The following is a 24,191-nucleotide window of genomic DNA, read 5'->3' as shown; positions in this document are numbered from 1 at the left end:
GTATGCGAGAAGGATTTGTACAGATCTACAGGGGCTCACGAATAGCCTTTTTCTTAGTAGGAAGGAAATCACTCATAGAGTAAAACTAGTTTACCACAGCAAGTTCTTTTGGACACCTTTTTTCCCAGCGCATCTTGAGAAAACAGTTTGGAGAAGTGGTGTTCCGTGGACGGCTACTGAACTGCAGCTTACCGTTTGCTGCAAATAATACCTTTAATCGAGAACTTTGCTAGCTGAATACACCTCAGCAAGCTGAAACTTACTGCACAGGGAATGAATGTCAGTTGCCTGGCAAAAGACACGGCATTGAGCCTTAAGGAACAAATGAGGGAAGGCACAACACCTTAGTAATATGCCCACTTTTAGCTGTCACTGACCCAAAATCCGGTGCCACTGGCCACAGACAAGATTCATCGGTCACCACTGATAGTGCAGCTTTGCTATTATCGCCTTTACAGATTGCTTTGTCCAAGACAATGAGGCATGAGATACTTACGTCTGAGGGGTGTAGAGGCCTTGTTTATTGAAGTCTTGGGATCGTAACTCCTGCATAGAGAGGCGGCCAGCACCGCCGGTAGAAACTGAACTGCGCTTCATGCTTACGACCTGCATTCATGAATTCAGTATTAAAAAAACACAACTTTCCAGGGGGCACTATGCAGCACCCACTTTTATCTTCAAACAGAAAGGCAGTGAAGTTTCATTGTTCCTTTAAAATAATCTTTTCCCAGGGAGTTGATCCTAAATTCCCACAAACATAGATGCATCTGAGCCGTCTTGTGTTAGCTGCTGGTCAACAGCTATCAACAGGCTAATTGTTCTGCTTTTTTCTCTCGGCCTCTGGCTGCTGCAGTTTCATTTACAACCTCTCAGCATTTTTCTTTTCTTCTCCATTTCTTGGTTTGCCCATGCATTTCATTTTAAACATATGCTTCTGCATCCGTCCATCCATCAACGTTTCCACTCTAACCCATAGGCCCGCTCCCCATCAATACTTGAAATGTACTCTGAAGATGGAGATGAAGACTTCCCCAAGTACGTATCCAGGCCCTAGTAGGCTGTTACACTCCTATCTCAAATCCACCAAGCGGCTCCTGTCCTTGGCTCCCCTCAGTGCTCCCCCCTTTCCGATCTCCTGCCTCTCTCCCCCCCATCAGCGGCCCCCAGGCCACCCCCTTTCCCGTGGGAAGTCGCTGCCAGGAGAAATTTATTGAACTCCCGGACACCAGCGCCTCGCAGAGTGGGGCCCGAGGCTTCCCACAGCAGCACAACAGCCCACACTAGACCATCGCCCCGCTGGGCCTCTGGTGGTGGGCGCCCTCGCCTTCTCCCTGCCGCCACAAAATAACCCCAAAGTCATTACTCACCTTTCTTCCAGTTTTCCGACCGGATTCAGAAATCAAATTTCCGTAAACCGTGCGATAACCTGCGGGACAGGAGGGCAGCCGCCAAAACACCAGCGCCTGGGCCCACCCACCCGCGCCGTTAGAATTTTAAAATCTCCGCGGCTGCTGACGTCATCACGTCCCGTGCGCGCGCGTGCGCATCTCTTTCGCGGGGGCTGCGCGTCGCGGGAAATCTGCGTCTGTGGCGTCCCGCCGTCTCGCCGGGCGCGCCGGCGTCTCCCGGGCCCTGTAAGCGTCCCCAACCAAGTCCGGTCCGACCCCCAGTGTAGCTCCGAAGGCCTGAGCGCTCTGAGTCGCTGAGTCGGGGGCAGAGCGCTCTGAGTCGCCCTGGCAACGCTTTGTCCGTACAGCAACATGGACGCGCCCGTTGGCTCTTAGAGATTTCCTCTCCCCCGCGTTGGGCTGAAAGGGGCGTCTTTTAGGACAACTGTTTAGATGCGTGCTTTTTTCACGATGCAGATCTGGGAAGCCGGCATGCACTTCTGATGAGGGAAGCAGTGAGGGAGGAGGGAGTGAGCCTGCTGAGTTTGGGCGCAGTCGGTTCCGAAGATCGCGCCGGTGTGGCCCACGCCTGGGTTCGGGCTCAGAATTTGCTCGCTAGGATTTTACCACCTTTTCAGTCTGGCGGTGTCCTGTGAGAGGCAGAAGGAATCTGGATGATTAGGGGGTGATTGGTGTGAAGCGGAGAAGTAGGAGAGACCGAGAGGTGCAGTGAGCATAGGCTGCTCTGCTGTTGGTGATGGTAAACCTGGTATTGGCCCTCCCTTCACAGTCACTCCCGCTTCCCCGAGTCTGAACTCGGACAAACACCGCCTATGATACCTGGGGTGGTGGGGTTGGAAGAAGAGCTCAGAACCAAAGTCGGGGTACCTGGGCCTTGTAGCAGTCGTGCCATTAACTGCAGTTGTAATTGGGGGCACGCCATCCCTTCTGTCTGAGTTTCACTCTTCCTATCTACATTTCTAGCTCGCGCTAGAGATCACAGGACCTCCTCACCACCGCGGTGACTCGGAAGGGAGGACCAGTACCAGATTTACCGTCACCAAAAGCATTTGTTTGAGCAGTTGCCTTGTGCCAGGCACTGCACAGCACTTCATGTCGATTATCGCATTACGTTCTCTAAACTGCCCTCAGAGATGTCATAAAAAAAGGTGAAATTGTGGCTCAGTGAGGTCAAATGCTTGTCCCAAGGTCATAAAGCTAAATGCGTGGAGGTAAAAGTTTGAATCTAGATGTTACTAGTATTAACTGTGCTATTAGTCACATATATTAATTTGTCCCCCCTCTTCAGTGTTCCACTATACTAGATTTAGTAAGCAATCTCCAGAACTGAAAAGCATCTTTTGAAAAAAGGAAGTTCTACTTGCTGGAGGAGAACTGCTCAGAACCAATACAGATCTAGTCTCTGTAACCTTGCAATTTTGCTGTGGTTTAGTGCTGTTAAAATTGCATTTTGCTTTACTTTTTATCCTTTTGCACTCCATTGGTACCAGTGGTTAAGTAAGGCAATGATACCGGGACAATGGGCTGACTTATTATGTTAAATGTAGTTTGAAAAACAAGAGCTGATATGCTAACAGCTCCTCTGAAATTGTGACCTCTAGGTTTATCTCACTAAAAAGGATTCACATAGGTAATTCAGTATTCTTTGCTTTGACAGGACACTGTCACCTGTTAAGGATTCAGTGACTTTCTGACTTGGAAGATGTAGACACAGTGGCTGCATCCAAGCAGGGCCCAGGAAGATAGAAAGATCAAATTGGGATTCTAGAAATAAGATCAGGTTTTAACTCTCTTTGTCCAAGTTGGCTGAAAATTTTGAATTACTAACCCTCATATTAAAAGTTTATATTAAAACACTAATTATTTTTAGACCTGCTACATATCAGGAGTGCTAACTTTTCTTTTGTGTACATGTCAAGTTTATTTACTTGTGTATTTGTGTATGAAGTATATTTTTATTGAAATACAGGACATTTAAGAACTTGATCTGGAAAGTTGGGTTTTACTTCTAATCTCATTCCCAGAGGTATTTTCTTTTCTTTTTTTAAAGAAAGAGAATGTCAGTCGTGCACCAGCTGTCACCAGGATGGTTACTGGATCATCTTTCTTTCATTAACAAGATCAACTATCAAGTTCACCAGCATCATGAATCTTGTTGCAGTGAAAATGAGCCCACTGCTTCTGTTCACCTTGATTCTGTGTCCTCCTTTGGATCCTCAACTAAATTTATTGCTTCCGACCCTACCACTAAGCCCAAGAATGATGGTGGAGAAAATTGTGAAATGTTCATACAAAAATATATTTTTAGATCTGAACTGTTTGATATCACTAAACCTTATATAACTTCAGCTATTCACAAGGAATGCCAACAAAATAATGAAAAGGAAGATCTAATGAATGGTGTTAAAAAAGAAATCTCCATTTCTACTCTTGGGAAGGTAGAAAGTTTTAAGAAATTTTTATATTTCTACAGAAAACAAGAGATTTATTATTCCAGTATCAAATACCTTGTGATTTACTAAGTTTAAAGAATAAAGCATAAGAATCAATCAAGCATAAGAAGGCTTTAGTGTATCCAGAGTAATTTTTAACAATTTGCTAATAACCCTTGCTATACAATCCTTGCCTTCATGGATCTTATAATTGTAAAGGGAAGAAAGATAGTATTAAATAAACATATTGAGAGTTAGAATAAGAAAATTAATAGAGGTAAATTATTACATTGTTATAGGTACTTGAAGTAGCAATTTTAATATTCATGTGATTTTTTTTCTCGTACATATGTTTTTTCTTTTTCAACTAATTACTGATCATCTGCTATGTGTCAGGCACAGAAAATATTTCTGAGCTTTCAGTAATATAGTATGTAGGTAATTTATCATTACTGTTATTAATTCAGGCAAATAATAATAAACAGTTGTAAAGGACTTTACAGTTCACCAAGAATGGACATTGTCTTTTAATGTTTATGTATTTTAGTATTTAAATGTTTAGGTGTCTTATATTGGGTAAATTTCTCATTTTAATATGGAAAAATATAGATGAGCATATGTAATGAGATTATCTTGATAAAACTTACCTTATTTCTGATATGCTATGGCAAATTGTACAATTAACTTAATCTAAATCCATTTCTTTATTCAGCCAACAAACATTTATTGTTAGTCTGCTAGGAGTTTGCCACCATGTAGGCACTGAGATTCAGCAATAAAAAGTACATAGGCTCTGCTCTGTATTGCACTTACATGTTCTTTGCTCTGGAGTTGTTAGATATAGGATAGTATTAGTATATCTGATTTGTACCTAGCCCTCAGATCAATTACAAACAACTATTAAAAATACATGGGACAATTTTTGAGGTATATAGGTGATAGTAGTTCTCCAGAACTGAAGAAAGTCCAGAATAACTATACCATATATATCAACTGACAGATGACGCTGCTGACTGTTTAAAGAATGTCTCAGTTGTTCCATGGATGTCACTGGTACTATTTAGTACTATTTCTTACTAATAGCTGATAAGGCTGAGGTGACCTTTTATCACCTATCCAATTTGTAGTAAAAGTAACAATAATAATTATGTGGGAAAACATTTTTATCCTTTCTCCATACCCTCTGCACTGATTTTGACCTAAACAGTAATTATTACCTTTTAAAGACTGAGTTGCTCCAATATGGAAAATGTGCTAAAGAAAAAAAATTCAAAATATTAATATTGTGATAGATGGCAGTATAATTTTCTCCCTGTAATTTACTCTTTAGAAGCGTAAAAGGTGTGTTGGTTTCAATCAAGGTGAATTGGATGCTATGGAATACCATGAAAAGGTAAAGTGTGAAACGTTCATTGATAACATTATAAGATTGATGTGAAGTAGTGTAAACAGACAGACGATATAAATAAGGATGTTCTTAAAAATGCAATCATGTGATCAAGGTTAGAATTTAATAAAGGAGTGGTTTATTGCTACTTTTATAGTAATGAACAATTTAAACAAAGTTTTTATTAAAACTTCATATATTCCTATTTTACATATTTAATGTAAGTAAATTTATGCTATATTGGTTAAGTTTAGAAATTTTATAAGTTATAAAAGCCTACTGCCCATAGCTAAAACAACTTAAGAGAGTGGCAGAAGAAAGCATGAATAATATGAAGGATATATTTCTGGAACTTAGAGATAAATGAAATCTAGGAGATAAAGAAATGGGAGAAAACTGAGGGAACACAAATATTTAAGCTTAATTGCCTAAGGAACACCTTCAATTGAGATGGGAAACCAGGGTTGGACATGTTGAATTAATGTGATGGTATGACATTGGTTTTTTCCCCCAAAAAATGTTTTTTTGTGGTAAAATATACATAATAAAATCTATCATTTTCACCTTTTACAGGTGTATAATTTAGCATTAAATGCATTCACACTATTGTGCCATCATCACCACTATCCATCGCCAGAACTTTTTCATCATTCCAAGTAGAATCCGTACCTATCAAATAATAACTTCCCGTTCCCTGGTATCCTCTACTTTGAAACTGGTTGATCCTCTTGAGACTTCCTTCAAGCTTTTTAGTTAGGACCAGAGCAGACTTAGAGCTTTTTGTTTGTTTCCATTACTGAGGCAATGTTTGTGAATATGAGATTTTTCATTTGGCCAGTGGGAGCACTAACTGTTCCCAGCCCTGTATGAGCTCTGGGGATTATTCCCTTTGATCATTTCTGGTTCTTTCTTTGACTTTGAGTTTCATCATATGTATATGCTGATCAATACTGAAGTGGAGGCTTGGCCCTTTGCAGCTTTCAAGACCTCTCTCTGTGCAGCTCTTCCGCTGTGGTATCCTCCTCTGAATACTCTACCTGCTTGGCCTTTTCAGACTCCAAGCTCTGTTTCTTCAACTCAGAGAGACGGTTGAACTCTGAATGGTATCCTCTGTGCTGCTGCCTAGAAACTTTCTCAAGGCAGTTGGCTGGAGCAATCATTTGCTTCTCCTTTTTAGAGACCACTCACTGCTCTGCTCTGTTTGACATCTATCCATCATCTGAAGGCCTTTTTAGAAAATAATTTTTAAAAGTTTATTTCAGATGAAATGTACTTCATCTTGTCCAGAAGCAGAACTAGGTTTTATTTTTATGATTATTGTAGTTGCATGTCTGCAAAACTGTTTATAAATTCATTTTATAGTTATTTTTCTTTAATTTTTTTAATAATTCAAGCTATATTTTATAAACTCAAAGTATGTTTATTTTAAAATTAATTCACTAGGAAAATTTAAGATTAAATCTTGAGATTTGAACTTAATTCTCTTTACAGATTAGAGATTATACTTTCTTTTAGAAACACTATCAAATTCATTTTATAACTTAAGGATGTATTTTCTTTTCTTTTTTTAAAAAATATATATTTTATTGATTTTTACAGAGAGGAAGGGAGAGGGATAGAGAGTTAGAAACATCGATGAAAGAGAAACATCCATCAGCTGCCTCCTGCACACTCCCCACTGGGGATGTGCCCGCAACCAAGGTACATGTCCTTGACCGGAATTGAACCTGGGATCCTTGAGTCCGCAGGCCGACGCTCTATCCGCTGAGCCAAACCGGTTAGGGCAAGGATGTATTTTCTTATATATACTGCTTTGTTATTTAATTTTCAGTGAATTTATGAGGTTTGGGTCATTCCCCAATTAGGAAACTGCAGTTCAAAAGTATACTCATACATTCTTATCTTTTCATTGTAGTATAAAATTATTTTCCTATAAGCATTCTGGTTTGATTTCAATCCATAAATGTTTACATATTCAAAGCACAGTAGGAATTTCATTTTTTAGAAAATTGTATTAATGTCAGTGACCTTTTAATGTACTTAAAATTTTTTCTTACAGATCAGGGGGCTGATTTTGGATGGATCTTCACAGATAATCCAAGAAGGTTTAAAAAGTGGCTTTCTTCATCCACTTTCTGAAAAACAGGACAAGTGTAATGAGCCCATTACTTTATCATTTGATACCTGCAATTTATCAGAATTATGTGAAATGGCAAAGCATTTGCCTTCTCTGAATGAAATGGAACTTCTGACATTACAATTGATGGAAAACGATATGTCTGTTACAGAGCAGGATTTATTTTCACGGATTGTTGAAAACAACTCTAGATTTACAAAAATGATTACTTTAATGGGACAGAAATACCTAGTGCCACCAAAAAGCAGTTTTCTTTTGTCTGACATTTCTTGTATGCACCCGCTTCTGAATTGTAAGTAATTATTATGTTTATTATTAGAGAAAGATAATTTTTCTGTGGTCTCAAAAGTCAGGAGCTAGTCTGAATACTAACTGAGGGCAAACGTTTTATGAGGATAAGGTAAACACTGAATTTTCTCAATGTAATTTTGCTTTTAAATTCAAGTTTAAAATGCTGAATTTTGCTTTTTAAAAATATTTTAAATTCTTATTATGAACAAGGGGTCAAAAATACCTAGTCCCTACGAGAGCAAATACAATTACTGTTTTGTACTTAGGAATTCAGGATACAATTGGGTTTGACCAAATAATTTTATTTAACTTTTCTTCATAGCAAAGTAGAAACACTTCAGGTATGAATATTAATTCTTAGCCTTTTAGGTTCTTCTATTTTAAGCTAATGTTCAAGTTTATTGTACCAAATTTCTTGAAACGTTTTCCTGTATAAAGTTGAAAACCTTAAATATTAAAGCCCAGACCAGAATTTGAATTTAGATTCTGAAGCTTAACTAAATGTGAATTTGGGTACTTCACAAAACTGAGCTTGAGCTCCCTAATCTATAAAATGGATATGATAATACTTACTTCTCAGGGTAATTTTGAGGTTAAATGAATAATCTGCATCACGAGTTTAGCTCTGTGATTTATATGTTTTTAATAAATTACAACTCAGTATTCTAAGGGATGAGTAGGTAAAAGGTAGGTATTGGTCAAGTTGAATTTAATCTGCTATTATTATTTGGACATTTTATATAAAAATTTAGTTAAAATGACATAGCTTATTAATGAAAAGGTTATTTTAATTGTGATCAAGCCATCTTACACATGAGTGGTTATTCATGCCACAGTATTATAAATTCCACAGGGTAAATGATAGTTTAACAAATTAATGAGAAAATCATGCTATTTTTTGAACATTTTTTCCATTCTTTTTGATTTTTGTTACTCTAATAGTTTAAAAACTGTTACTTCCTTATTTTAAATTGCGTTCTTTTGATTACTTATGAGATTGTACATTTACAAAAATATAAGTCACTTTTGTTTATAAAAGGAGGAGACGTGACAGCTCTTCCTTACTGTGAAATTCCAATTAATAAATGTGGATGGAATGAATGATGGAACTGGTAAATTTACATTTGGCAAATACCACAGTAGTTGGATATGAAAGTAGTGGGTGAAGAGATGAGATACACTATATTTGCACAGTCTTAAAGTATCTCCCCCTAAGACACTTATTAATTACAAAGGAAAATCTAGAGAAACCTGTAGGCTACACTTTAACTGAGTGATTAAAAGGTAGTATCACCAATAATGAGACATTCTGACATCTGAATTTCCTGATAGGTGGTTTTGATAAGGACACAGCATTACTTCATTGGTACTCTTGCCCAAAAAACCTATATTTAATCATGAGGAAATACTCAAACTGAGGGACATTCTACAAAAATAACTGGCCAGCAGTCTTCAAAAGTGTCAAGATCATAAAAGACAAAGAAAAACTGAGGAACTTCCCCAGATTGGAGGAGATTTAGTAGACATAACAACTAAATGCAAAGTGTGATCCTGATTTGGATCCAGGACCAGAAAAAAAAAAATGACACTAGTAGACAATTGAGGAAATTTTATTATGGCTGATATATCATTTAAAAGACTGAAAGTTTATTTCATAAAGAAACTTAAAAAAAAATAAAGCAAAAAACCTTGAAGTTTGAAAGAACTATATTAATATTGCTATGAAGACTAACAGGGTTTTAAAATCATTGGTGTCCAGCTAAGTGAGCTATAGTTATTTTCAGACAGTCTATATAAAAATAGTAATAGGTGAAATCATGTTAAAATCCTAGCAGTACTAAATTAATATTTTTTAGTTCACTTAGTCTATTTGAATAAATGCCACAAATCCTTTGTTGCATTGCATTATATTTGTGTATGTGGTGAATGCACTTTGGTTTTGAAGGACATGTTTAGGTTTTAGGGTGATTGCATACACTCTAAAGTTTCTGAAATTGTGTCTTTGTTCTTAGGTAGAAAAACATATGATGTGATTGTGATAGATCCACCATGGCAGAACAAGTCAGTTAAAAGAAGTAACAGGTAGGTATAAATAAGTCTTCTATTAGATATGTTTTCTGAAGCCTATCGTCCTTTGAACATTTTAGTTACATGTGCTAAAAACATTAGTTTTTGATATAGGTTGTCTCAAACTGCTAAAACACTTTAGTATTAAAGTTTTCATTTCTTTAAGAAGATAATTCTCTTGAACTAGAGCTGTATATAGGTGTAAGGATGTTAAAAGTAACATATGTATTAATTACTGAGTTTACTGACTGAACCCGTTCAGGGATGTTTCTGCAAAGGGCAACATTTTTGCCTTCTTTAATATCAAACACTAAAGTTTAGAAATACATACCATAGTATGGATTTCCTTAATAATCTGACTTTTGCCCTAAGCTGCTGGAGGTAATCTGTCATACCTGGTAGGATTGTGCTTGTGTAGTGTGTGTGTGTGTGTGTGTGTGTGTGTGTGTTTGTGTGTGTGTGTGTGTATGTGTATGTGTGTAATCTGTTTATTATAGCTTTTACAAATGTATTACCTAGATATTATCTGACGAAAGATATGAGACCTCTACACTGAAAATTATAAAATATTTTTGAGAAAAGTTAAAGGAAATATTGAAAAAATTTTTCAGTTATAGTTGACATACAATATTATAGTACTTTCAAGCGTAGAACATAATGATTAGACATTGATGTATCTTATGAAGTTATCACCCCGATAAGTTTAGTATTCATCTGGCATCATATTTAGTTACTATAATATTATTGAATATATCCGCTAAGCAAAGAGAATCTTAATAAAAGAAGATGTCCCATATATAACTGGAAGACTTAATATATAAATAGTGTCTATTGTCCCTAAATTGTCTAGGTTTTTTGCAATCTCAAACATCATCTTAGAAGATATTTTATTTCCGGTGAAAATTGAAAAAGTGATTCCATAATTTATATGGAAATGCAAATGGCCAAAAATAGCCAATGCAATAAAAAAAATTCAATTTATGTATAGTTGGTATACAATCTTATATTGGTTATACTAGTTTCAGGTATACAATATAGTGATTTGACATTTTTTACCTGATAACACCAATAATTTTAGTAATCTGTCACCATGCAAACTTACCACAATTTTATTGATGATATTCCCTTTCTCCTTTTTACTTATTCCTCCACCGTCTCCCTTCTGGTCACCATCCCTTTGGTCTCTGTTTCTATTAAGTCTGTTTTTGTTTTGTCTTGTTTATTTTGTTTTTTTAAGATTCCATATGTAAGAAAATCCTTATGGAATTTGTCTTTCTTTGCTTGACATTTCACTTAGCATAATACCCTCTCCATCCATGTTGTTGCAAATGGCAAGATTTCATTCTTTTTTATTGCTGTGTAATACTCCATTTAGAGTGTGTGTGTGTGTGTGTTTATGTATGTATAGCACATCTTTATCCATTCATTTGTTGATGGACACCTAGGTTGCTTCCATGTATTGGCTATTATAAATAACTAGAGGCCTGGTACACCATGGGTAGGGTCGCTAGGCCTGACCGGCGATCAGGGCCAATCAGGTTCCCCATCTCCTTGCTTCCCTGCCTCCTCATTTTCTTGCTCTCTCAGTGCCCTGCAGCTGCTGTGCCTGTTGCCTGCCATGTTCCACGCTGCCCCCTCGTGGTCAGCGCACTCCATATTGAGTGATCGAATTCCCCATCTCCTGGTAGAACTCCTGAGGGGACAATTTGCATATTAGCCTTTTATTGTATAGGACTAGGGGCCTGGTGCACAAAATTCGTGCACTGTGTGTGTGTGTGTGTGTGTGTGTGTGTGTGTGTGTGTGTAGTGTCCCTCAGCCCAGCCTGCCCCCTCTCACATACTGGGAGCCCGCAGGGGTTGACCCCCATCACCCTCCAATCGCAGGATCGGCCCCTTGCCCAGGCCTGAAGCCTCTGACAGAGGCGTCAGGCCTGGGCAGGGGACCCTCATTTCCCCCTGATCACTGGCTCTGCCCCCAGCCCAGGCCTGATGCCTCTGGCCCAGGCATCAGGCGTGGGAAGGGGACCCCTAGACCCCTCCAATTGCTGGCTCTGCCCCTTGCCCAGGCCTGATGCCTCGGCCAGAGGCATAGACCCCCATCACCCTCCGATCGCCTGATCGGCCCCTTGCCCAGGCCTGACGCCTCCACCAGAGGTGTCAGGCTTGGACAGGGGATCCCCATCTCCCCCCGATCACTGGCTCTGGCCCCTGCCCAGGCCTGAGGCCTCTGGCCCAGGAATCACGCCTGGGCAGGGGACCCCCATCTCCCTCTGATCGCTTGCTCCACCCCCCGCCCAAGCCTGACGCCTCTGACCCAGGCTTCAGGCCTGGGCAAGGGGACCATCATATCCCCCCAATCCCCGGCTCCGCCCCCCACCCAGGCCTGATGTCTCGGCCAGAGGAGTTGACCCTCATCACCCTCCGATCACCAATCACTGGATGGGCCCCTTGACCAGGCCTGAGGCCTCCGGCAGAGGTGTCAGGCCTGGGCAGGGGACCCCCAGCTCCCCACGGTTGCAGGCTCTGCCCCTGCCCAGGCCTAACGCCTCTGGCCTAGGTGTCCGGCCCGGGCAGCGGGGACCTGCAGTGGCAGCGGGGGGCGCCGCGATCGCGCCGGCTCCGCCCCTGCCCCTGCAGGACGCCTCTGGCTGAGGCGTCCGGCCCGGGCAGCGGGGACCCGCAGCTGTAGCTGCCCCGCGATCGTGGGCTTCGCTTTAGGCCCAGGCAAGGGACCCCTAGCTCCTGGGACTGCCAGCTTCAACCGTGCCCAGCTCCCATCGCTGGCTCCATCCCTACTTCCTGCTATCACTGGCCAGGGTGGAAAAGGCACCTGATTCTCCGATCATGGCTGGGGGGCAGGGCAAAGGCGGCCCCAGGGCCGCCTTTGCCCTGCCCCCCAGCTCTTAGCTCCCCCCTGGGTTTCCGATCACTGTCAGTGGCAGGGGGCTTTTTCCTGCTTTCCCTTTCGCCTCCCTGCATTGTGCCTACATATGCAAATTAACCGCCATCTTGTTGGCAGTTAACTGCCAATCTTAGTTGGCAGTTAATTTGCATATAGCCCTGATTAGCCAATGAAAAGGGTAGCGTCGTACGCCAATTACCATTTTTCTCTTTTATTAGTGTAGATGCTGCAGTGAACTTAGGGGTACATGTATATCTGTTTGAATTATTGTTCTCATTTTCTTTGGTTAAATACTGCAAAGAGGAATTGCTGGGTTGTATGGCATATCTATTTTTAGTTTTTAAAGGGACCTATTTTTAGTTTTCTATAGGAGCTGCACCAGTTTTCAGTCCCACCAACAGTGCACAAGGATTCCCTTTCTCTGTATCCTTGCCAACATTTGTTATTTGTTATTGACTTTTTGATACCCATTCTGACAAGTGTGAGGCAGTATCTCATTGTGGTTTTGATTTGCATGATAATTAGTAATGTTGAGCATCTTTTTGTATTATTCTTTGGAGAAATGTCTTTTCATGACCTTTCCCCATTTTCTGTTGTATTGCTTATTTTTTTAATTATTAAGTTGTATGGGTTTCTTATGTATTTTGGATATCAACTCAGATCAGAAATGTCATTTATGAATATATTCTTTCTTTCAAGTAGGTTGTCTTTTTGTTTTGTTGAAGATTTCTTTCACTGTGCAGAAGCTTTTTAGTTAGTTGAAGTCCCACTTGTTTTTTTTGCTTTTGTTTCCATTGCTCGAGGGGATATATAAAAAAAGATATTACTCAGACTGACTTCCTATGTTTTCTTCTAGGACTTTTATGGTTTCAAGCCTTACATTTAAGTCTTTAACCATTTTGAGTTTATTTTTTTAGCCAATAACTTTTTCAATTACATTTTGCATTCATCATTATTTTATATCAGTTTCAGGTGTACAACATACAGTTACCCTGCGCTAGAGTTGGAGTCCAGTGTTTATTGTATTTGGCCATTTTGATGTTATTTACTCTTTCTAGAGCAGATTTAATAGTAGAAACCTCATTGTAGTCAATTGAGGAATCATAGGAGAGATAGCAGAAAGACTAATTGCATATCAGCCTTTAATTTAGGTGTAGGCAGGAGAACAAATTGAGGAAAATTCTCTGTTCTATAAGAAACATTAGAGGTTAGCATGGCTGGAGAGCATACCTCTCAAAGAGAAGGGGATTTTATGCAAGGATGGATGAATTATATCCTGGAAGCAGCAATAGGGGACCTAGGAGAAATCTGACCTCTCTTCTTCCAGTTGTATGTATTGAGTGTTGGAGAAAGGGCAACATATATTTGATTGAGTATTGTAGAGCAAGTAGTGCAAGGGAAACTAGACTTCATACTATTAATGGCCACGAGATGCAAGACTAGGATTTTTAATTTTTTTAATTTTTTTGTAATGAAGGCATGAGGGTTTTAGAGTGGCCAGTGGAATTGATTGGGAAGGAAGGAAGAAGGAGGATGATAGACTGAGGGATGAAAATACGGTAGAATGTTGAGACAGTAGTGTTAAGACTCATGTGACAGGGTCCCTGTGTAATGTACAGATTATGACAACCAAACAATAATGGTAAAAAGCATGTTGTAAATATTAGTAAATTTACTAATGCAATGCATTTAGAAGTGATAAAGAAATATAGCCTGACAAGTTTAAACAAGTAAAAACAAAAAATGAAGTTATTTCTGACTTGCCTGTAATAGTGTGTCCACTGGATGTCACTGTGGGTTCATATTTAATAATACAAATACATACCTATGGGAGCTTTGTGTTTATGGAGTGTTATACAGGTTTTTTCCCTGCTTATTGTTATTTTTGCAGCAAATTTTGCTAATATTTTTCTATTTATTTTTAGGTATAGTTATTTGTCACCAATGCAAATAAAACAAATACCTATCCCTAAACTGGCTGCTCCAAACTGTCTTGTTATTACTTGGGTGACTAATAGACAGAAGCACTTACGTTTTGTAAAAGAAGAACTTTATCCTTCGTGGTCTGTGGAGATAATTGCTGAATGGCACTGGTTAAAAGTAAGTTCAGAAGTTAAATTGTTTGTTCATATAGCATGACATGTAAGTCACCTTAATATAGCATCTACTTTTTAATACTTAACACGTCGCTGCTCTACTCCTTCGACATAGTCTAATTAAAACTTCTACTTTGCTGCTAAATACTTTTATCTTTTCATTTTTAAGGCTTTGTTTGTTCCCTCTTGTTTTGTAACAGAGTTCTAAACTACTGGCCTTAGCAAGCCACTGAGAGAAATACCAGGATGACTTTTTAAAAAGCTCTGATGTCTGTAGTTTAAAAAACAACAAACAAAAATTTTGAGGCATCTGTTCATCACTAAACATAGAAATAGCCTTACCTTTCATCTTCTTCCTCTTTATACATCCACAATTTCAGTCACCATTTTTGACTCCTTTTCCTTTCTTTCATTTGTTGCTGGGGATGAGAGGGAGAATAGCAAAGTAACCCAGTGTGGAAGAGATGGGAAGGTGCTAGAAATAAGAACTTTTCATACTTTAAATCTTAACTTAGGCCCTTCAGTGCCTTATGTGCTGCTGTGCATATTTTTTAAAGGAATGATTGCAATACTCATATTGGTTGAATGATCTTTAATATCTTGCTTGCTATAAGAATACCAAAATATACAGAAAAATTAAAGCATTAATTCAGAGTTTACAGGACAACCTTTTAAAGATACATTGTTCACTTAGATGAATTCCACCAAAGCCCTCCTAAATTTTAGAAAGATAAGCCAAATTATTATCACTTAAATGTTTAATATTTAGATAGGTACATTCATGTTAGACACAGGAGAGTTCTATTTTTATATGCTTTGTTTGTACTTTGTAGTCTACTGAAATGTTGTAAAAGCTGTGTACATTATTTATTTGCATCTGTTTTATGGGACTTTCCAAACAAGCATTCACAGCTGTATTTTTGCTTTCATGATGTATTTTGGGCTTAGCTTTGGTTGATTTGGTATAGGATCATGACAGGAATATAAAACCTTATTTCATCCTGCCCATTATGACATTTCTTTTAGTAGTCAGACTGGTGCCAAAGTCAGGAAAAGGTTACCCTCTGAACTCATAACCAGTAAAATGTTAATACATAAAAACTAAGACTATTTGTAGCAGTAATCAGTTTTGAGAGATGATATGGTAAGACCAGAGTTTAAAACAAAAATACAGTCCTATATATTAAAAGCCTAATATGCTAAGTGTCCAATCGTCTGTTCAGCCAATCAAAGCATAATATGCTAATGATATGCTAAGGTCACTCGCTATGACATGCAGTGACCACCGAGGGCAGATGCACCGAGACCAGTAGGTTAGCTTGCTGCTGGGGTCTTGCCAATTGGGACTGAGAGAGATGGGCCAGACATGCCCTAGAGCCCACCCTCAGTCCCTTTCTGGCTGGCCAACCTCCTGCATCCCTCCCCTGGCTCCAATTGTGCACCGGTGGGGTCAGATGGGATCCCTCAGCCTGGTCTGTGCCTTCTCGCAATCCTGGAACCATTGGGGGATGTTGAAGAGCTGGTTTCAGCCCCATCCCACAGGCCAGGCCAAGGGACCCCACTGGTGCATGACTTCGTGCACCAGGCCTCTAGTGTAGTATATGAAACCCTATTGTTATAACAGAAGGAGTAATCTGTATTGAGTATAAAGAATATCCAAAGAATGAGAATTTCCAGTGCTTTTACTGCACTGTATGGTAGAGGTGCTATCTCTCATGGGCCCTAGTGGTGATAAAAAGGTTTTCCTGATTTTGTTTTTAGGTACTTTGATATGGGGTAAAGGATTCTATAGATAAAAGATATGAATATTCTGATAATGAAAATGTACATCTTCACCTTTAATTAATGAATTAATAGTGTTATGAATTACATTTTGAAGTTTAAGTGAGTCTTTGAGAGTCTGATCACTTTAAGATGAAATGATAAAATTAATTTCTGGATTTATAATGCCCAAGGATTGTACTATTGTCTATCTCATCAATCCCTGAGCTTCTGTCATTATTAATTTTAGCTCTGACATCATTAATGACACTGTTTTCTATAAATGAAGGAAAGTATTATAATCTACTTAGTCATATTGCCAGTAATCATTAAATATTTGAATGAATGAATAAATGAGTTAATGATGGCATGGTTTCCAGGAATAAATGTTAATGAAAATTGGAGATTTTTGTGTACAAGATATAAAGTGATTTTTAAAATATTTTTTATTCCCTTACAGCTGCTTTGTCCAATATGGTAGTTTGTGGTTAGTCCAAACTGAGATGTGGTGTTAGGTATAAAATACTGTATTTTGGAGGTATAGTATGAAAACCAATATAACATATCTCAATACATTTTTTGAATTTATTACATATTGAAATAATATTTTTGATATATTAGATTAAACTAAATATATAATCAATTTCACCTCTTTCTTTTGACTTTTATAAATGTTGCGTCTAGAAACACATATTTGTGGCTCACATTATATTTATTTTTATTAGACAACACTAGCTTGGAGGTTTAATAAGTTCTTTTTCTTTGGTGGAAAATGTAGGAAAAAACCCCACAAACAAACCTTTCCAGGATATTTACAGATATATGATTTTTTTTCACTCCTTCCTATCAGATCACCAATTCAGGAGAGTTTGTGTTCCCATTAGATTCTCCACACAAAAAGCCTTATGAAGGTCTTATACTGGGGAGAGTTAAAGAAAAAACTGCTTTACCGTTAAGGTAGGAGTGGTGATTTTTCAAAGTTATATAAATGTATTAATCTTTAGGTTTTTAAAACTTAGGAACCAACTGATCATTGATTTTCTTTAATTTTTACATTTTCAAAAACCTGCAAATGTCCCATACCAGAAAAGTATGAATGGTATGGTACATGAAATTTTATAATATGTTGTCTTATGTAGTATGTAGTATGTAATTGTCATAATTTTTGAAAAGGAAATTATTAGTACTTAATACTTAAATTGTTGATTTTCATTATTGTTTCTATTAAATTAATTTTAAATTCAGATATTATTTGAAAGGTGAAAAAAATTAAGGCAACTGTAGCTCATATATAAAAAATGTCCTGTAAAATATTATTTATTTACTTTGTTCTCTTTTAACTAGGAATACGCTCCCCATTCCAGATCACAAATTAATTGTCAGTGTACCTTGTACCCTTCACTCTCATAAGCCACCTCTTGCTGGTATGTTTTTTAAATAAAATTGTTCTGACTTCTGTCAAATTAAAAAAAAGGATTGAATTTAGTATTTGAATGGTCTAGAGATTTGGAGTTAAATCAGATATGTTATTTTAATTAATCTAAAATTTTATAGCAGAATATATGAATAGTGTTTTTTGTTGTTGTTTTTGTTTGTTTGTTTGTTTTGCTGCTCTTGCTTGTTCTAAAATCAGGAGCTCAGAATAGCAGTCAGAGATGGTTACAATTCCCTTGATATTTGGTAGAAACTCTCAGGGTTTTATGTTGAGGTAGTGTTGCTTTTCTGAACCATTGGAAAGGTAATTGCTGCAGCCTGCAACTCTCACTAGACTTAATGCTTTTTTATAATGTTCATCATTCAATTAAACTAAGCAGCAAGGAATAGTGAAAAGTTTTGGCTTTGGAGATTGACTGCCATGAGTTTGAATACTGGTTGTGCAATTTGAATGAGTTACTCTAATCATTTTCCACCTCAAAGTCCTAATTTAAAGAGGGAATAATGATATTTAATCTTTCAAATATGTGAGGATTGGTTATAATATATTTGAAATTCTGTAGCATATACTAGAAGCTCAGTGAATGCTATATTTTTCAAGTGAAAGTTCAAACAATAGGATGTAAGTTCTTGAGAGAAACTGAATTTGATATTCAAAGTTTGCTATTCAAATAATTTCTTCAGGAATATATATTTTATTAATTTGATGATCCCTGCTTTTAAAACCCCCAACTTTTCAAACTGTTACTCAGGAAAACTACAGGCTGCCATCCTGTCATATTATTTTGTAGAAAATGGTATAGTTTATGAGTTAGGATATATAGGAAAGTGAATACACATTCCCCAAAGAATTTTTATTGATAGCACTTAGACTTTCTGTTTCTTAAATTGCTTATGTAGAAGAAACAGTGTAGTATTACTTCATTTGAGAAATATTCAGATGTCTACCTCATGATTAATTTTTTTACTTAGAAGAAGGATTCTCTATGAATAATTGCCTTTAAACTTTGGACTGCCATAGATTCTTTAATGCATAAATATGTGACTTAAATGAAAAGTGATGTTGTAATGCTCTTTGAGAAAAAAAAATTGTTTGACACCAGTTATATTTGATGGAGGAATTCTAATTTGTATTCTTATCACTTAAATTTTAATCAGTCAGTGAGTGCCAAAGCTCAATTTAGTGTTTGCTTTAGGGCTTATTATTTTACTTTTAAAAATCCAAAAGCTAAGATCCAAAATCTTTCATTCTTAAATAATAATTAAACTATTTATCAATTACTTTTAAATAAAATTATGTTTAAAGAGATAAAGTTGTAAAACAGTGAAAACAATTAGTTTTTTTTTACTACTAATAAAAATTAGTGTTACAGCCTATATCTATGAAATGCAGTTCTGCCATATTCCCAGTAGAGAGCAGCACAAGTACACTTTGAGAACCATTTAAAACAAAAGTTAGATTGGGGGTAATGGAGTGGGGGGCGAATCACATTATTCCATATATGTAATCCTTACGCTTTGGGTAAGTAGTGGTAGACAAGAAATATTTGTAATCGTTTATTTTTGAGTGCATGTTATTATATAGCATGTGCATGTATTTTAGGTGTAGAGCTATACAAATTAAAGCTACCAGAAAGCAGCTTTCAAATTTCTGCAGTATATTTTATTCTGAGATCATAACTCTAGGATTTAGAATGATACATGTTATATATATAATGTTTAGAACTTTTACATGTAAATGTTCTTAAACTGCAAATTCATAAAATGAAAAGTTCTCTTTTGCTTCTAGAAACACCAAGATTTTTTAAAAAATTATAATTTGTTATTTCTGCCTCAAAATATAAAAAGCGGCAAAATTAGCAGCATATTCATTTCAAATAATACATTTACCCGATTTTTAAGTTTTGAAGTTTCCTCCTTAGATTGAAAGATAAGCCATCGATAACTATGATGGCTTATAACCCAACATTATAAATGTATATTCTTAAGTTTAAAGATTTAATAGGAAGATTAGGAAATAAAAGTATTTTAGTCAAACTTTATTTTTTATATTTTACCTTAGATAAATTTCCACTCCTTTTTACTGCTTTACGCAGTAACAGTCTCTATCTGGAGAGTAAAACATAGTTTTATGAGAATCTATATAGCGTTTGAGCATCTTCTTCCCAACCCTGCTCCTTGCTCTCAGAGCAAACGGAGAATGACTGGCTATGCATGGATTACTTCCTCATTGTTGGTTAGAAGTATATTTACTAATGCCAGATATTATGTAATTATCTAAGTATGTACATGTTATACTCACATTTAAATATATATGTACTTACTTTAAAAAATATATATACTTTTATTGATTTCAGAGAGAAAAGAAGAGGGAGTGAGAGAGAGAAACATCAATCATGAGAGAGAACCATTGATTGGTTGCCTCTTGTACACCCCACACTGGGGATTGAGCCTGCAACACGGACTTGTCCCTGGTGGGAATCAAACCATGACCTTCTGGTTCATAGCCCTGATTTTTCGGTTTTTGTTTGTAGATGAGAAATGAGGATTTTAACACCCACACTGATGACTTCAGTTTTCCAACAACTTAGCCGTACCGGCTTGGCTGCACTTACTTTTTAATTGAGATATAAGTGACATATCATACTAGTTTCAGATGTACAACATGATTCAATATATGTATATACAGATGGCCCCCAATTTCCGATGGTTCTACTTAACGATTTTTTGACTTTACCTTGGTGCCAAAACAATATACATTCAGTAGAAATCATACTTTGAATTTTGAATTTTGATTTTTTTTCCTGGGCTAGTGATATGCAGTACCATACTTTCTCAAAATGCTGGGCAGCAGCAGTGAACCACTGCTCCCAGGTAGCCACCTAGTCCCAAGGCTAACCAATTCACTTAAAACCTACAGTGCATTTATTGTGTTACATGATTTTACCCAACTATAGACTAATGTAAGTGTTCTGAGCATGTTTAACGTAGGCTAGGCTCAGTTGCGATGTTCAGTGGGTTAATTGTATTAAATGCATTTTTGACCTATGATGTTTCCATCTTGTGCTGTGTTATCAGGACATAACCATCGTAAGTTGAGCATCTGTATTGCGAAATGATCACCAACAATAAGTCTAGTTAATATCCATCATCACACATAGTTATGCATTTTTTCTTGTGATGAAACTTTTAAGATCTTGCATTTACTTTTAAATTGATATTTAAAATTAATAAGAATAATTTTTTTTATTAATTTGCCATTATGTCATTTACCCTCTTTTGAACTTAAACAAATATTTAGCATCATAAGACTTACTCCTTGATTTTCTATTTTTTGTCAATTAGAAAGAAAAAAAATCATGCGGTAATGTGTTGCATTGAGAAAGGACATGGTAAATGGGTTTAAGTTGTATGTATTTTTCCACTCTAAGTACCTGGTCATCTTTTTCTATTAGATTGTGAACTCTTAGAAAACATGGATATCTGTAATCATAACACTGATTAAAGTAGATACTTAGAATAGTAAATATTTTTGACTGGCTGACTCCAGTTTAGATTCCAGATTAAAGTTCCAAAATAGAGTTGCTAATACCTTTGTACTGAAAAACTGAACAAATAAGCAAAAACAAAGAGAACCTTGGTTCACTATTATCTTAGACCACATTAAAAGTGAACTGAGGTTGGTAATGCATTGAATTAATGGGGTAAAAGTAGAAAAGTGCTACAGGGTTATTGTCCTAAGACTTTGGGGGAAATCTTTCTCTTTCAAGTTCAGTAACATTTAATTCTATACTTATGAAAGGATTAGAAGTCTTTCTGTTACCATCCCCTAGATGCTAGCAAAGCCCAAATTTAAATTCTGTTGAGTTATAGACAGGCACTTTTAATTCTTTGATTTTTTTTTTAAACAGGGCCAATACTTTCAGACAAATAAGTATCTTGCTGTGAGAGCAATTGAAGAACATTATAAAAACATAAAAATTTTCATATATTGGTCTTTAAACCTTACCTACATCAATTATTCCTAAGCAACTCTCCTTATTACTAAAGGGAATTTGATAGATTTCTTCCAAGCTCAATCTTGTATAGCAATTAAGATTTTATTTTACCTGTCTAGTGACTTTTCTTCCCTGACTTGTGATTTTCATACCCAGTTTCTGTAATTAGTGAATAGCTAACTTAGCAATGTGATTAAGGTTCAATTGACTTAAGTATTTGTCTAAGTGAGCATGGTAAAAGCTTCTATGGTATTCTTTTCTTTCTGTTAGTGTTGATCACAGCTAATTTATCCAGTATATATGAGATACTTTTTTTCCAACAAAATACCATTTTCAATAATAATAATAATATAACGAATAAGGAATACTTAATTGTGGGAATAATATGGTGAAAATTTTAGGTAAATAAGGATGAATAATTTGAAAGTGAAAGAATGCTCTTAGTACTACCAAGTTATAGCTAGGGGGATATAGTTATTTGTTAATTATGTGTTCTGAATATTTCTGGGTCCAAATGTTCATTCATTTTACTTTCACTAAAGTATATGTTTTCAGAGACTTACATTTTAACTTAGTTTAAGGTGAGTTGTCTTTGTATTGTTACTGTAGACTTCTTTTTTATTCATGGATTGCATTTATTAAAAAATAAATTAAGTTTGTACTCAGAAGACATGTCAGCATTATTGGAAAACTGAAGTCATCTGTGTGGGTGTTAAAATCCTCATTTCTCATCTACAAACGAAAACCGATAAATCAGGGCTACTGGAAGTTCTCATAGTGTTTTTTTCAATCTCAAGGGTACTTATTTCAAATGACTTTCTACCTATAAATAGTAAAGCCTGTGACAAAATCCTTGAGATTAATTTGTTCTCTCTTTTTTTTTTAAGGAAATATTTTTGCTCTTCTACTCTTAACTGCTAAAAGGATATTGATTCCTTTCTTAATAATAATTTTTGTGTTTTTTTCTCTTTTTCGAACAGAGGTTTTAAAAGACTATATCAAGCCAGATGGGGACTGTTTGGAATTGTTTGCTCGAAATTTACAGCCCGGTTGGACTAGTTGGGGCAATGAAGTCCTCAAATTTCAACACGTGGATTATTTTATTCCTCTAGAGTCTAGAAGCTGATTCTGATCTTAAAGTTGTGATTTTCATCAGTTTTTCCTCATCTCTCTCCCTTTATTCTGATTTTTTTTTTATTACCAACCAGTATGCTTAGAAATGTAAACAGGACATGGTTGTTCAGCAAAATGGCCAGAGGTGACTAGCCTTCATGTGATTTTGAGATGAATTTTACTTCAGTTCCACTAGCATTGTATATTATTCTAGGCTCATTACAAATAAAGATGTTAAGTGTTTAGAAAGATGGCAAAACTTTGTTATGGAAAAAGTCATGAAGTCTGCACTGTGGACCAGAGGTCGTATTTCTGCCTATGGATGTGTTTTATTTGGCCCACACATTGATATAAAAAATGTGAACATCATTCTAAAAAAATCAGGACACTTCCCATACAAGTCGAGATTTCTGCTTCTTTTCAAACTTCAGATGCTCTGGCTAGACTGTGGTATGTTTTCTTTCCTATGTCAATCTGTAGGACTCAGTGGTGGCAGCTCTTTTGGGAGGGGTCATGTACTCTCCAGTTTACGGCAGTGTACCTCTTGCTCCATGACACTCACTTATATTATCAATCTGGCCCCTGTATGATCTAAACATACAGCCTCTGTTATACTGTAACATTCTGGGAAAAGCAGTCAGAGACCTGCCAAGTTTATACTGAGTTTAGGGAACATTTTTGGAGGATTTTAAATTGTGTTCAAGGCTACTTTTCAAGTATGTGTTAGTTTGCTTATTTTTCTGGGAAAAATTTAAAAAAATTTTCTTATAAAAAGGTCAGAGGTGGATCCAAGATGATAGCAGAATAGATGGAAGCTACACTCACTTCTCCCAGGACCAAACTAGAATTACAACTAAAATACAGAACAATCAACCTGAATAACCAACTGAAGACTAGCTGAACAGAAGCTTCATAACCAAAATTTTACAGAAGAAGCCACATTGAGACTGATAGGAAGGGCGGAGATACAAAAAGGGATGGTCTCAGTCCCACAGGTGGCTGAGATAGAGGGATCTGTCAGCTGAAAAGGTTCCCCCACAGGAGCATGGAGTCTCAATCCCATGCCACGCTCCCCCACCAGAGCACTAGAGCGAGGAAGAGGTGCCCATATAACATCTGGATGTGAAAATCAGCGGGAATTCTGCCCGCCAAGGAGAGACAGCT

The 24,191-nt window shown here is 36.9% G+C and overlaps 2 protein-coding genes across 6 annotated transcripts in view; one reads left to right on the top strand and one right to left on the bottom strand.

Annotated features, from left to right (window-relative positions):
- Positions 1-1,517, bottom strand: part of NDC80 (NDC80 kinetochore complex component) — a 39,420-nt gene extending 37,903 nt beyond the window's left edge. For both annotated transcript variants that reach the window (XM_059706521.1, XM_059706522.1), the window contains exons 1-2: positions 1,368-1,517; positions 497-606 (exon numbers count right to left, since the gene is read on the bottom strand). In XM_059706521.1, the coding sequence (XP_059562504.1) occupies positions 497-597 (101 nt within the window). In that variant the 5' untranslated portion in view covers positions 598-606; positions 1,368-1,517. The remainder of the gene's footprint in view (positions 1-496; positions 607-1,367) is intronic.
- A 33-nt stretch (positions 1,518-1,550) lies between these two features.
- METTL4 (methyltransferase 4, N6-adenosine) lies at positions 1,551-23,949 on the top strand. Of its 4 annotated transcripts, XM_059706523.1 has the most exons (10): positions 1,573-1,634; positions 2,373-2,557; positions 3,460-3,847; positions 5,172-5,234; positions 7,288-7,657; positions 9,669-9,738; positions 14,551-14,725; positions 17,333-17,439; positions 17,827-17,906; positions 22,895-23,949. In XM_059706523.1, exons 2-10 carry the CDS (start codon positions 2,502-2,504, stop codon positions 23,038-23,040), a joined length of 1,455 nt encoding a protein of 484 aa, XP_059562506.1. In that variant the 5' UTR covers positions 1,573-1,634; positions 2,373-2,501; the 3' UTR covers positions 23,041-23,949. The 4 variants fall into 4 exon arrangements, with proteins under 4 accessions (XP_059562507.1, XP_059562506.1, XP_059562508.1 ...); XM_059706524.1 differs by lacking the exon at positions 2,373-2,557 and having other exon boundaries at positions 1,551-1,634; XM_059706525.1 differs by lacking the exon at positions 2,373-2,557 and having other exon boundaries at positions 1,585-1,652.
- The last annotated feature ends 242 nt before the right edge of the window (positions 23,950-24,191 follow it).

Source organism: Myotis daubentonii, chromosome 8 (genome assembly GCF_963259705.1).
Source record: "Myotis daubentonii chromosome 8, mMyoDau2.1, whole genome shotgun sequence".
NCBI classification, from domain to species: Eukaryota; Metazoa; Chordata; class Mammalia; order Chiroptera; family Vespertilionidae; genus Myotis; species Myotis daubentonii.
This window is presented reverse-complemented; position numbering and strand designations above follow the sequence as displayed.

Coding starts and splice junctions, on each gene's coding strand:
- METTL4 (XM_059706523.1), top strand. CDS start 2,502: ATGTCGATTATCGCATTACGTTCTCTAAACTGCCCTCAGAGATGTCAT. Junction 9,739..14,550: donor TCAGTTAAAAGAAGTAACAG/GTAGGTATAAAT, acceptor ATTTATTTTTAG/GTATAGTTATTTGTCACCAA. Junction 17,907..22,894: donor TCATAAGCCACCTCTTGCTG/GTATGTTTTTTA, acceptor TTTTTCGAACAG/AGGTTTTAAAAGACTATATC.